Genomic DNA, 12641 nt, shown 5'->3' on the forward strand with positions numbered 1-12641 from the left:
AGAATAATCAAGTCTTAGAGACTTGACTAGACTTGATCAATCATCTCCATCACCAGAGAGAACATCGAATAAGAATGAATTTGGGACTCTTCTGCGGCCTTAAATAGCGGCTGTCTGGGTAGGCGTGTCCAAGGGGCGTGCCCTGGTTGTGTACGCGGTTGAAGGGGCATTCGTGGTGGAAAAGGATGACGTGGCATTATTACATCATACAGTGGCGGCAACCCGTCAAACGAAACAGAAATGTGGTTCTTCTCTGCGTCTCTTATCTCTCTCCTTTGGTGTGTCATTTTAGTCTCCGGCGGGACACCGCCATTTGTACCATTTTTGTTTCTTTGGCGGTACGCCGAAACCTTTTATAACTTTCATGTATTCTCCGCAGTGAGTCGAAGAGATGTAACAGGAGAGAGGGGTTAACAGACGGGTGCTCTACGATTTAATAAGATTTTAGACGGATTCTCTCTCAAAATCGGGAATATAGCTGTAAAGAAAATTTTAGACTAGTTGTTGTTCGCTGATATAATATATATTTAAAGTCGGAACACTTCTGAAAAAAAAATTCACATTCGGATATATATTATATCAGCGAACAACAACTAGTCTAAAATTTTCTTTACAGCTATATTTCCGATTTTGAGAGAGAATCCGTCTAAAATCTTATTAAATCGTTTAACACCCGTCTGTTGACCCCTCTCTCCTGTTACATCTCTTCGACTCACTGCGGAGAATACATGAAAGTTATAAAAGGTTTCGGCGTACCGCCAAAGAAACAAAAATGGTACAAATGGCGGTGTCCCGCCGGAGACTAAAATGACACACCAAAGGAGAGAGATAAGAGACGCAGAGAAGAACCACATTTCTGTTTCGTTTGACGGGTTGCCGCCACTGTATGATGTAATAATGCCACGTCATCCTTTTCCACACGAATGCCCCTTCAACCGCGTACACAACCAGGGCACGCCCCTTGGACACGCCTACCCAGACAGCCGCTATTTAAGGCCGCAGAAGAGTCCCAAATTCATTCTTATTCGATGTTCTCTCTGGTGATGGAGATGATTGATCAAGTCTAGTCAAGTCTCTAAGACTTGATTATTCTGGATCACCTATCCATCACTAGGAATACATCTTTGGATCCCTGTTTCGGATCCTTGTTCTTTATTTTTTTCAAAATTTCTACGCCCCTCTTCTGTTATTAGAATTTTTGATTCCGGTACCATATTGAAGGTAAGCAAAACGAGCCCTTTTAAAAAGAACGAGGCAATATATCATTCAACCAAACGAGTCTCCGAAATGACAGGTTATCGTTCCAGAACTCCCTAAAAGCTGCCTACAAGAAGATGTATATCCACCGGGACATCAAACGGGAGAACATCTTTGTGCACCGATCTGGACACATCAAGCTGGCTGAATTCGTGCTCGTCAGACGTATGCCGAGAGGTGAATCATTGAATAACCCCTGCGGGACCCACTACTCCCCAGAAATGAAGCAAGCTCCAATTTCTTATGGACTACCAGCTGATGTTTGGGCCGTTGGAATCGTTATGTATGAGCCCGGGAAGTTGTGTATGACGACTTCGAGTTGACGGATCCACGAACCAAGGAGCTGCGGAATCTCGGAAGGCGGAGCAAACCCTGTAAAGACATGTTGAAAGCCTTGCTCGCTGAGGATCCAGAGGAAAGACCAAAAATCAGACATGTCAAAAGGATGGAGTTCTTCAAAAGAGTGGATTGGAATATGGTGACCGAGCAGGCCCCTCTAAGGATCCCAGTGCTTGATGACGACAACGATCTCCGACACTCCCCGCAAGACGAGAAAGCCAAGGATCCGGTGGATGATCAAACGGACTACATCCAAGTGTGGAATAATCTTTTTATTCCTCAAGATACTAAAGTGAGTGGAAAATTTTATACAGTACCGGTTGATAAGACATACAAAAATGGCATTTTCTGTTGGTTTTGGGCCGTTTTGACTAACTTTCATGAGTCTGTAGCTCTGCTGTTTGGTTTCCATCCATTTTGAAAATATTGGAGGGTGTCAAACAGAACTACATTGAAAACTTTGCTTCCGCAGAATTTTTTGAAATTCCCTAGTTTTTCAGCTATTAGCCGATTTTTGAAAGACACCTCTTTTCGGCGAATTTTTGTGCGGAAAACATAGAAAAACCCGGTGTTTTTCGAAAATCGGCTAAAAGCTGAAATACTAGGCATTTTCAAAAAATTCTGTAAATGCAAAGTTTTCAATTTAGGTCTGTTTTTTACTCTCCAAATTTTAAAAGTAATCGGAAACTTGACAGATGAGCTCCAGACTCCTGAAAATGGTCAAAATCGAGCGAAAAATGCATTTTTGTGTTTCTTATTGACCGATGATTTACTTTAAATATCGTCGACTGTGAGTCAGTTTATCTCGGTTCCCTTAAGTAATATCAGAAAACGGTCAAGTTGAAAACAGTTGGAAATTTCATAACAAACATTTTATCAGTTGACATTTTTCTGATATTTCTTTAAGGCACTGACATAATTTAGCTCAAAATGAAACACCAACTACTCGAAATTCAAAACGTCGAGGAGTTGAACAGGAAATTCGAAATCTTGAAAATTCTTTAAAATTATGTATTTTTTTAGGTCACTACTCCATTGTGATGTTAACTCTTCGATTACGGCTTCCATCAACCCATCGTCTTCAATCCTTCGACCGCGTTAATCTTCTTCATTCTCCGATTCTCCACTGGCCATCTTAATTGTTCCCGATCCTTCCATCCATTTCTTTAGCTTGTTTCGTTCATGATCGTTCCTCTCATCCATCTTACCATTTTCAATTTTTCTAACCTTCCAATTCCCCTGAATTTACCTTCAATAAAAATTTCCTTACAAGGGAAGTGTTTTCAGAAAGGCTTTGAGAATTTTTTGAAAGTTTCAGTACTTATTTTTTGAAAATTTCAGTACTTATTTTTTGAAAATTTCAGTACTTACAGAAAAACGTCGGTTGTATGGTGAAGTGGCAAGAGGGTGAATCATTAGGAGGGAATATGCTGGTTCGATCTTCACTGTGGTTAAACTTTTTTGTTTTTTTTTTAAATGCTTCTCTTACAATATTTCGAAGGTTTCTGTAGATCATGGATTTGAATTTCGATTCGCAGAAATTTCTGGAAGCAGCAGAAAATTGCTATAAAAGGCAGAGTTTTCTTCATTTGTTCCATTTGTCTCGTTTTTAAAGCTATTATTCTTATCCTATTGTGATGTCGAAATTCCGTCGTGTTTTTACCTATATTCTGGATCTGGAAGTCAACCCTAAGCGTCAGCCATTGAATGAAGAGGATCTCAAGCTCGGGGCTTATTTGATTGACTTCGGTGAATCGATCGATAAGGGAGACTTTGATATAGAAGCGGAACAGCACCTTTTGGATTTCGAAGACGATCTACAGGATTTGAGTAAGTTTTCGTCTAGTAATTTTTACAAATGTTCCCGTTAGGTTGGAGTCCGGAGGACGATGAATTTCACAAAATCCAAATGTATCCCGATGTTGTTCATTTTCCTGGGAAACCAAATATGATTCAATTTGGACATGGAGAATTTGTGGAATTAGACAAAGTTCAGGAAACGGTCGCTTACTATGGATCCAGAACCGTATTTAACAATAATGGATCAAAACTCCGCCCAATTTTGAGCCAAGTTCAACATAAGTTTGGATTCATCAGGAATCGTAACCATTTGGACAAACTTTGGGAGTACGAGTCTCTGGGTAACAACTCCTTTTTTTCTTTTTCAAAAATAGATATTTTAAGGCTTCACAAAAGCAAATAGGAAGAACAATTTGGAGTTCATCTCGATGGAGCTAGAAAAGGAAGTCAGGATGCATATTGAAAACGGAAAAATACTCCACCACTCGGTTCTCCGCTTTTTGATTGCTGGTATCATCAAGGAATACAAAATCGACATCAAAAATTTCATTGGAACGGAAAGCTGGTTGAACGGTTGGAAAGCAAGATTAGGAATCACTTCAAGAAAGATCACGAAATTCGTTTCAACGGTTCGTCACAAAACGCGTGATCAGATTGAGAAGGATTCCAAGGAATTTGTGACGGCTGCCAACCTAGTTTTCCCATTGTATGATCCATCCACTATATAAAATGCGGACCAATCCGGATTCCAAATCGAGATGCATACGGCTCGAACGCTTACTTTGAAAGGATCAAAAAATGTCCATTGCGTTGTTGGAAGTGAATCGTCCACGACACATTCATACACCGTCCTTCCGTTGATTTCGGCATGTGGCAAGCTTCATCCAAAATTATTTGTGACCCTCAAAAAACCAAAAGGCCCATTCCCAAAAAAAGGTCACTTTCAAGCTCCAAACCTTGAAGTCAATTGTCACACTAGTCATATCATGACGAAAGAATTGATGAAAGTCTTCTTTCAAAAAATCATGTTTGACTCGTCTATGCCGAAGGATGCTCTTCTGATTGTAGATTTGTGGAACAGCTGGAAGGACACTGCCGCCATCGATTCGGTCACCCCTCCATCGCACAAATTGAAAATCTTGACGATTCCAGCTGGATGCACTGGGCGTATCCAACCATGTGATGTAGGCATTTTTGGATCCTTCAAGAAAGTTGTGAAGACACTCACAAACTATGCCCAGTTGACCAATAGCAACTACAAGTTCCAAACCAGTGATGAAACTCTGAAGGTCAGCTACCTATTTGTGAAACAGTTCACAAGTTAAAATTACAGCTCATCTCCCTCCTCTGGCGGCAGCTGTGTTCTCCGAAGCTCGAAAGCTGTGTTCTCCGAAGCTCGGCCCGGATTTTCAGACGAAGATTTTCAGCTTCCAGCTGAATCCGGGGGCTAGATATTTCTGTCATCATGTAGAAGATGTCTCGAACTATAAGTACTAAAATTTTCAAAAAATTCTCAAAGCCTTTCTGAAAACACTTCCCTTGTCAGTAATATTTCCCATCAACATCTTTTATTTCACTAACTTTTATGGGTACACGAATTTAAAATTTTTTGGATAAAATTGAAATAAGTCTCCTAACTCAAGGACTCGACATATATTTGAACACGTATATGTACGTTACTCGCACTGAGGAATCTGATAGATATGGTCCTCCGAGCCCTTTTTTGCAAAAACTGGCATTTTTTGAATTTGTTGGAACTCGATATTTTCATATACTTTTAGTGGTCCTGATTTTCTCTTTGAAGGTGGAGCATAAGTGTTCACTGCAAAAATGCTTATCAAGTTGTCACCTTCCAAATAGAAAAAAGTTTGACCGTCTATCGTAAACATGAAAAAAGTTATGATTGGTCAAAGGGTACCGACTCCAAACTCACGAAAAAAATTGAAATGCCTCACTGTTTGAACAGATCTTCAAACGGGCCGCTATAGTTTTGTGGTTGTTCTAGCTAGACTGTGTACCACTATTTAGCATAGGTTTTATCGAAATTCCGGTGTAACATTTGGGAGCCTTCCCTTGTTAGTTAACACTTCAATTTCAGTGGAGCGACAGAAAACACTGTTGTTGTCAGAGAACGCCGAATATTATAACAAAGAAACTCGTCACGACAAAGACTCGGAAAGGAAAAGAATCGCTCGAGCACCACCACCTACCACCATACCATACCACCTAATCACCACTTTTCCAAACATTTTGATAATTTTTCGAAGAACAAAAGTTGATTATTTATTAACAATTCGTTTTGCTGAAGTTGTGTTCATGTGACACAAAAAACATAATTTTTGAAACATCTTAATATAAAGCGTGCAGCGAAATCGAGCACACGAGAAGTCCGGAAAAATCTCATATTCAGAAAGGAAGCAAATAAAGCATGAATGAAAAAATGCGATGCCAAATAGAGATGTTGACATTGTCAGGGATGATTTATTCATTGCTTTTCAAGAACAACTCCTGGAATGGCCCACCGACAACATCTGAAAAAATTTTAAAAAGTAGAGAAAGATTATTCATAATGTTTACCTCTTTCCGGATCAATTCGGAATTGTAATTTGTCGCCCTTTCCAACTTTGACGGGTGGTTGTGTTTTGTTGAAAGTCCACACGTATTTGTCATTATCCATCTTGTCCCAACCAACAGGTTTGACCGTTGAACCTCTATGAAAGTCATATTCGAGGACATGACCTTCCCACCCATAGAGACAATAGGCAGCTGTCTCGAAGCACGAAAAAATATCATAGGGGTTCTTCTGCAACAATAAATTTTTTAAACTTTGAAATCGAATAACAATTGTCTCTTACAACATATGACGAAGTCTTCAGGCTGATGATGTTTCCCAAAAAAAGTTGTCGGACATAAATTTTGGATCGCCCAGTTTCCACCTGCAGTTTTTCGTGTGAAAAACATATATGACAATAAAAGTATGAAGTAACTCACGGAGTATATCACTTCGCATCTGGATGAACAGTTTTTCGGAGAGACGTAGCATTGCGAGTTTGGCTCACAGACGTTCTGAAAGAAATCACTATGCATTTATGGATGAAAGTCTGGACAAATTTTAATTCGAAAATTTCGAAAATGGTGAATGTGAAAATGGGCATTATAATGAAAAAATGTTACAAAAGTTAATGTTAACCATTTTAACTATTACACTGGATATGAGAACTATTCAAAATTACTACTTTTTTCAGAATAAATAATTGTGTTTCAAACTCACCGAAACATCATAAATGGGGTCATTATCTGGGGTTGTGCTTGTGATCGGCTGAATCGTTGTGGACGAATGTTCTTCCTGAACTTCTTCCTCTTCTTCGTGCTCCTCCGTCTTTTCTTGTTCTTCCTCGTTTTTGTGCATTTCCTCTTCATATTTTTCTTTCTCTTCGAGAATCGAAGATTCCGACAATTCTGAGATGAGAATTACTTTATTAAAAAAAACGAATAAATTATACCTGGAATTGTTGTGTTCATAAGATTATCAGAATTTGAATGCGACAATGTTGCGACAGATCCTTCTTTTCCATCCGTATTGTCTTTCATGTCTTGGGGAAGGCCAAACGTAGACAAAGTTGGAGCAGGAGTCTCGATGTCTGCAGAAGTTGGGAGCGAATGATTCGTGGTATGCAAATCCAAATCCGATTGCTCTTTCTGAACCATTTCTTTTTCTTCAAGGATTGACGGTTTCTCAGATGTTGCGTATAAAATGTGTTGTTCCTTTGTTACTGGATTCAATAATGTTTTGCGTGAGTCCAAAACGGTTGAGACAGGTGGCGCTGAGTTGGGTGGATTTGTCTGTTTTCTGGAAGGCGAGAAAACTGTTAAAGGCAAGAAGATTTTTTCCAAGTTCAGAGCGGTTGAGATCGGTGGATATGAGCTGAGTGGCTTGTTCGGAATCAATGACTTCAAAAATGTTCCGAAGGAGTTGAGAGCACTTGAGAAAGGGGGCGCTGAGCTGGGTGCGATCGGCTGGTTTGGAATCACAGGAGTCCAGAAATTTTTACTGAGGTTCATAATGGATGAGGACCGTGGTACTGAGCTTCGTGGAACAGTCTGCTTCGAAGGGACGGAAGGCGAGAATATATTGGCAAAGTTCAGCAAGTTTGAGATCGGTTGAGTTGAGCTGAGTGGCTTCTTCGGTATCACTGATGTCCAGAATGAATTGAAGGAATCGAGAGCGGTTGAAAACGGATCCGCTGAGCTGGATGGATTTTTAATTGCCGGCGAAGCGATAGAGTGCTGGCAATTCATCAGCAAGCTGAGAATCGGTAGTATGTACAACCACATGATATCTGCAAAAAACCCATATTATGAAACTGAGAACCTTTTACAATTTTGAAGAAATCAGGTGAAGAATTCAGTGGAACAAAAATATTTTTTGTCGAAACACTCCGAGTTCGTCCGCAAAAAAACTGCTGGAACGCGCAGCTTCATAACTGAAGAGATAGAATGGCAAAACTTGATGTGTACTTGGCTCCTCCTTCTTTTGATAAGCTCCTCCTTTTACATGTTCTTCTTCTTCTTCGTGCTCTAGATTTTTCTGAACATCAAGAGCTTTAGATGCATTGTTAAGCACGCAATGTCGCATGCATACCATAAAATTAGCTGACATATCTACGGACAGATACTTTTTGCTCGGAACGAAATTAGCTTTTGGGAGCCCCAAAAGTTTCAGATGCATTGGTGAACACGCAATCTGGCATGCATGAGGGCAATGTGTCAAGTTGACTGACAGGTCTTCTGGTCGTTTTTTGAGAATAAAGTTTTCTTTTTGTGCACACGATGTTCCAAGAGAAACGGAAAACCCGTTTCGGAGCTTGAAACAGAGCTTGAAACAACGCAGGGATTACAGAAAATTTTTTAAAAGGTGACCCGCCAAAGAGAACAAAAAAAACACATACCGTAAAACCTGTATTAAAAGGGCCGAGCCTTCTATTTTTCCAAAGTACCTTCGGAGGACCTTTCTATTACAGGGGTCCTCTAATTAGAGGGGCCCTTCTATTTTCCTGCTGTTTTGCCCAAAATTTTTTATCAAAAAATTCGACTAATTTTTTTATAATACAAAATTCATGAAAATCGATTTTATCAAAATTGAGCAAGTGTTTTATTTAAAAAAAGTTTTCAACAGATTTCTATTAAATTGTGGAATTCCAGGAACATTTTTTTTACTGAAAACGTACGAAAGTGTTTTAATTTCAAGGCACATATTGGAGGAAGTCCTTCTTCACAGGGGCCCTTCTATTAAAGAGTCCCTTCTAATACAGGTTGTACGGTCATTGTTTCTTATTTGGTGGGTTGCTGACACTGTATGGTGATATAAGTCGAAATGAGAAATTTGTATTTGTAAAGGGTATCCTGTTCAAAAATCTCTTTAGAATTTTCTTTGAATTGACTCATTTATGGTTTCAGGCTTCTACGTAAATTTCTGGTTTCTACGTAAGATAAGTGGCTACCTGTAACTCTCGCTGATATTCAAAAAACTTCCATCTGAAAATATGGGATTTTTGCTTCTCTCTTCACTTCCATTCTCGTCCCCTTTCATGACAGTGTTGTGCACATAAGCGAAACATGCCTCGGTATGATTTTCCTATCAAAATGTCTTTCGGAGTTTGTATTTTCAGATTATTCACAAATTTTTAACGGAAACATTTTTTTGACCCAATTATGTGTAGTACTGTATTAAAGCTCTCTTCACATCGTAGGTTATTTTGATGATTCTAAAAAACCAGAAAGTATACATTCGATGACATAATAATGTGAAAACAGGTAGTGAGATAGCGGAGTAATAAAGAGACGCAGAGAATCCAGGTGGGTGGAGTGGGCGGAGTCTCTTGACGCCATGTGATGGTGGTGGTCCTCATATTCAGTTGTTTTCTCATAATCTTTTTTCTTTGTCATACGATAGTTCATTGATTTTTTGGCTCTCCTGAGTCATATTCCTGATCGCTGGAACCTTCTTGATTCTATTCTATTATTCTTTGATTTTTCAGTTTTCAAAAACTATCATCACCATGGCTAGAATTAGAGTCACCACTGCCCAAAATGCTCAGACCAATGCGGACATCAAGAAGAAGATCCAAACCCTCGGAGAAGAACTCTCCGCTGCCATCAAGGCCCATCAGAAGTCCTCTGACGATGTGAGAAAATTTCAACAGCAAAAAGAAGAATCAAGTGACAACATGGGACGCCTTTCATATGTTAAAGGGATGACTCGGACAGCTTACGCAGCACTCAAGAAGCAAGTCAAGAAGCAAAGGGAGATCCACGAGAACATCGTCAATCAACTGGAGAAGGCGTTGGAGGTGGAGAAATCGGCGAAGGATGCGATGGAGGAGGCTGAAGCGGAGTGAAAGTTCGAGGCCATGTGTTCGGGAGAAGTTTACCGAGAGGACGGGCAGTGGAAGTGGAGAGAGTGACTGGTAATCTACTTCGACCCTTTCTTCTTGTAAATTATTTTTTTATCAAATTCCTTTCACGGATCTATTTTTTCATTTTCTGAATCTCATTTTCTTGTATTTTTTTTCGAAATGTACGATACGTTCTCTGTGACACTCAATTCTATTGTCCATTGTACAGAAAAACTCAAACTTAATGTTTTCATTGATATCATCATCATTCTAATAATAAATTTTTAAAGATTTGAAAACATGTGTTATATAAATGCACAAAAACAAGTTTGGATTTTCTGTACATCTCTTTTTTTGGTTCTGACGGAAAACGCGTCTCAAATCTTATTAGATAGCAGGGCACCCGTCTGTTGACCTCTCCCTCTAATTTGGTCATCCACACTCTGGTTCACGCATTGTATCCAGTTTAGTAACTCAATATCCCCTCCCACCTGGCGATCAACCAGCACAGACGCATTATTAACAGAAGTACAGCAGAAGGGGGAGGGGGTACTGTATGAAAAGAGGCGACTAGTTATGACTATCACTCCGAAGTTTCGGGAAGTGTAAAACAGAGCTAGACTGAAAACTTCACATTCCCCGAACATTTTGAGGATTCCTAATTTTTCAGCTATTTGTTGACTTCTGAAAAACGTCTGTTTTTTTTAAATTTCAGTTCAAAAACTAACCAAGATGGGTGTTTCCCAGAAAAAGGCAAATATCCCAAACTTCAAGGTGGCCGGAATTTTGACAAACTAGCTCCAGACATCTCTTCATGTTCAGAAGATTTTCTGCACCACCACCAATCCCACCCAGTGCCTCCTGCACACGACCACTTGGACACGCACATCTGGACAGGTGTCTTGTATGTGTCTTAACGTGTCATAATGGCCAGAAAACCATATGTAGAGTCTTCCCAAAATCATAGCGACCCTACAGAGATTGACCGCACCGTGAAAATGTCTTATCCTTTCGTTATCTAATTTCTGCCATCTAACTGAAAAATTCTCAAAAATTTATCAAAAAAAAAACTTTTTTTTGAAAAATTTCGACCAAAAAAGACCTGTTCGGGCCTTCCGGGCCTAACCGGGCCTTCAACGATTTTTGCAAGTATGCAAAAAACCCATGTAATGGAAAGTAAAATTTCTGAGGTTATGAATTCGAATGGTTGAAACTTTTGAATGGGTCAAGAGATTATTTCAAAATTTTGAAGATATATTTAAAATGTATTTGAGTGATGGTGGCACGCCTTGTGATGGTAGTAGACCTCATATTCGGTTGTGTTCTCATTCTCTTTTTTTTTGCCTTCAGCCAGACGATTATATTTCATTGTTTTTTTGCTTCTGAATTATATTTCTGACCTCTAGAACCTTCTTGATTCTATTCTACTTTTCTTTGATTTCTCAGTTTTCAGAATCCACTATAACCATGGTCCAAACTAGAGCCACCGCTGCTAAAAATGCCGAGACCAATGCTGACATCAAGAAGAAAATCAAAATTCTCGAAGAACAATACTCCACTGCCACCGAAGCTCATTAGAAGGCGACGGACAATGTGAAGAGACTCCAACAGCAACAAGAAGCAACACGTAACAACTATCATCTTCTGATTAATTTAATTGTTTGCGAGAGGCGTCCGAATAAATTGGTGCCGATGTACAGAAGACGAAAAAATCAGCAGTATAGGATCCTCACGAAGATTTCGAAGGAACTGGAGAAGGCGTTGAAGGTCGAGAACTTGGCGATGGAGGCCATGGAAGATGCTGAAGCGGTATGGAAGTTCGAGGCCATGTTCTCTGGAGAAGCTTACCAAGAGGACGGGGAGTGGAAGCGGAGAGAATGATTCGTGATCTCTCTTCACCCTTTTTTCTTGTCATCTTTTAATCAACTTCCTTTCACGAATCTCTCTATTCCACCCTCCCCGAAGTATCATTTCAAAAATCTCGTCTTCTTTTTTCTAATGTAAACAAGAAATTATACTTATCTAAACCATAATACTATTCTAAACATTACATTGTATGCCTAACAAGCCTTTTTTCAGAATGATTTTCCATTGGAATACTGTGTTTCAAGTAGGTCGTTTCAAGGCGGTAATAAATCAGAATTGTTTCACAAAATATACCACAGTTTGAAATTTTTAAAGAATACGAATTTTCTAATTTTGAGAAATCTTCATTCTGGATTAAATCAACTTTTTTTGATAGTTCCTAATAATAAATAAGACCTTGTTTGTTTTTTTTCCGGACGAAACTAACTGTTCACATTCTATACCTTCTCCCAGTTGGTTCCAATACCCCTTTGGGCAAAGAAAGACGTACTTCGTCGGTAGGTATGAGCTCATAATTGCTTCTAAAGCTAAGCTCATAATTGCTCCTTCCGCGTTTGATTAATTCCCAAGGCACAGGGTTGCAACCGGCCGGANCTGACAAACACGTGGAAGCTCATATTCGTAAGTTGAAACTTCAAAAAAAAAAGAATAAACTTTTTCCATTTCCCAGATGAGCACGAACTTCCCAAAAAATCAAAACCCATGCCTTCTTCAAGTGTTCCGAAGATGCAAGCCAAGCAGTTAACAGTATCTGACAAAAAGATTGTGGAGGAACATTTGCAAGCTCTCGATGCAAGAGGACAGTCTAAACTGCCAGCTAGCAAACAGAAAATGACAACATACTTAAACGTTGGTTGGGATGATATTGCTGCCAAAGTCAAAGCAGTGCTGTCCGGAAGTGCTGGTGGTGCAATGTAAGTTTTCAAAAAAACGATTTATTCGAAAAATGTATTGGTTTTAGAACTGAAAAACTGATCGACGGAA

General features: G+C 39.4%; 5 protein-coding genes across 5 annotated transcripts; 4 read left to right on the forward strand and 1 right to left on the reverse strand.

Moving 5' to 3' along the window:
• Window positions 1-1639: 1639 nt before the first annotated feature.
• Window positions 1640-2637, forward strand: CBG07796 (the record flags this gene model as incomplete). The annotated part of the gene is made up of 2 exons (XM_002645959.2): window positions 1640-1888; window positions 2620-2637. The coding sequence occupies 2 exons, from the start codon at window positions 1640-1642 to the stop codon at window positions 2635-2637; spliced, it is 267 nt and encodes an 88-aa protein (XP_002646005.2).
• A 596-nt stretch (window positions 2638-3233) lies between these two features.
• On the forward strand, window positions 3234-5626 carry CBG07795 (the record flags this gene model as incomplete). The annotated part of the gene is made up of 5 exons (XM_002645958.1): window positions 3234-3426; window positions 3468-3737; window positions 3781-3969; window positions 4345-4685; window positions 5495-5626. 5 exons carry the CDS (start codon window positions 3234-3236, stop codon window positions 5624-5626), a joined length of 1125 nt encoding a protein of 374 aa, XP_002646004.1.
• A 251-nt stretch (window positions 5627-5877) lies between these two features.
• Window positions 5878-8125, reverse strand: CBG07794 (the record flags this gene model as incomplete). The annotated part of the gene is made up of 6 exons (XM_002645957.2): window positions 5878-5927; window positions 5974-6199; window positions 6388-6462; window positions 6668-6855; window positions 6900-7736; window positions 7915-8125. The coding sequence occupies 6 exons, from the start codon at window positions 8123-8125 to the stop codon at window positions 5878-5880; spliced, it is 1587 nt and encodes a 528-aa protein (XP_002646003.2).
• Window positions 8126-9455: 1330 nt separating this feature from the next.
• On the forward strand, window positions 9456-9794 carry CBG07793 (the record flags this gene model as incomplete). Its single annotated transcript, XM_002645956.1, has 1 exon — window positions 9456-9794. The coding sequence occupies one exon, from the start codon at window positions 9456-9458 to the stop codon at window positions 9792-9794; it is 339 nt and encodes a 112-aa protein (XP_002646002.1).
• Window positions 9795-11483: 1689 nt separating this feature from the next.
• On the forward strand, window positions 11484-11672 carry CBG07791 (the record flags this gene model as incomplete). The annotated part of the gene is made up of 1 exon (XM_002645955.1): window positions 11484-11672. One exon carries the CDS (start codon window positions 11484-11486, stop codon window positions 11670-11672), a length of 189 nt encoding a protein of 62 aa, XP_002646001.1.
• Between the last annotated feature and the right edge of the window lie 969 nt (window positions 11673-12641).

Source organism: Caenorhabditis briggsae (genome assembly GCF_000004555.2).
Source record: "Caenorhabditis briggsae complete genome, chrX, whole genome shotgun sequence".
Lineage (NCBI taxonomy): Eukaryota > Metazoa > Nematoda > Chromadorea > Rhabditida > Rhabditidae > Caenorhabditis > Caenorhabditis briggsae.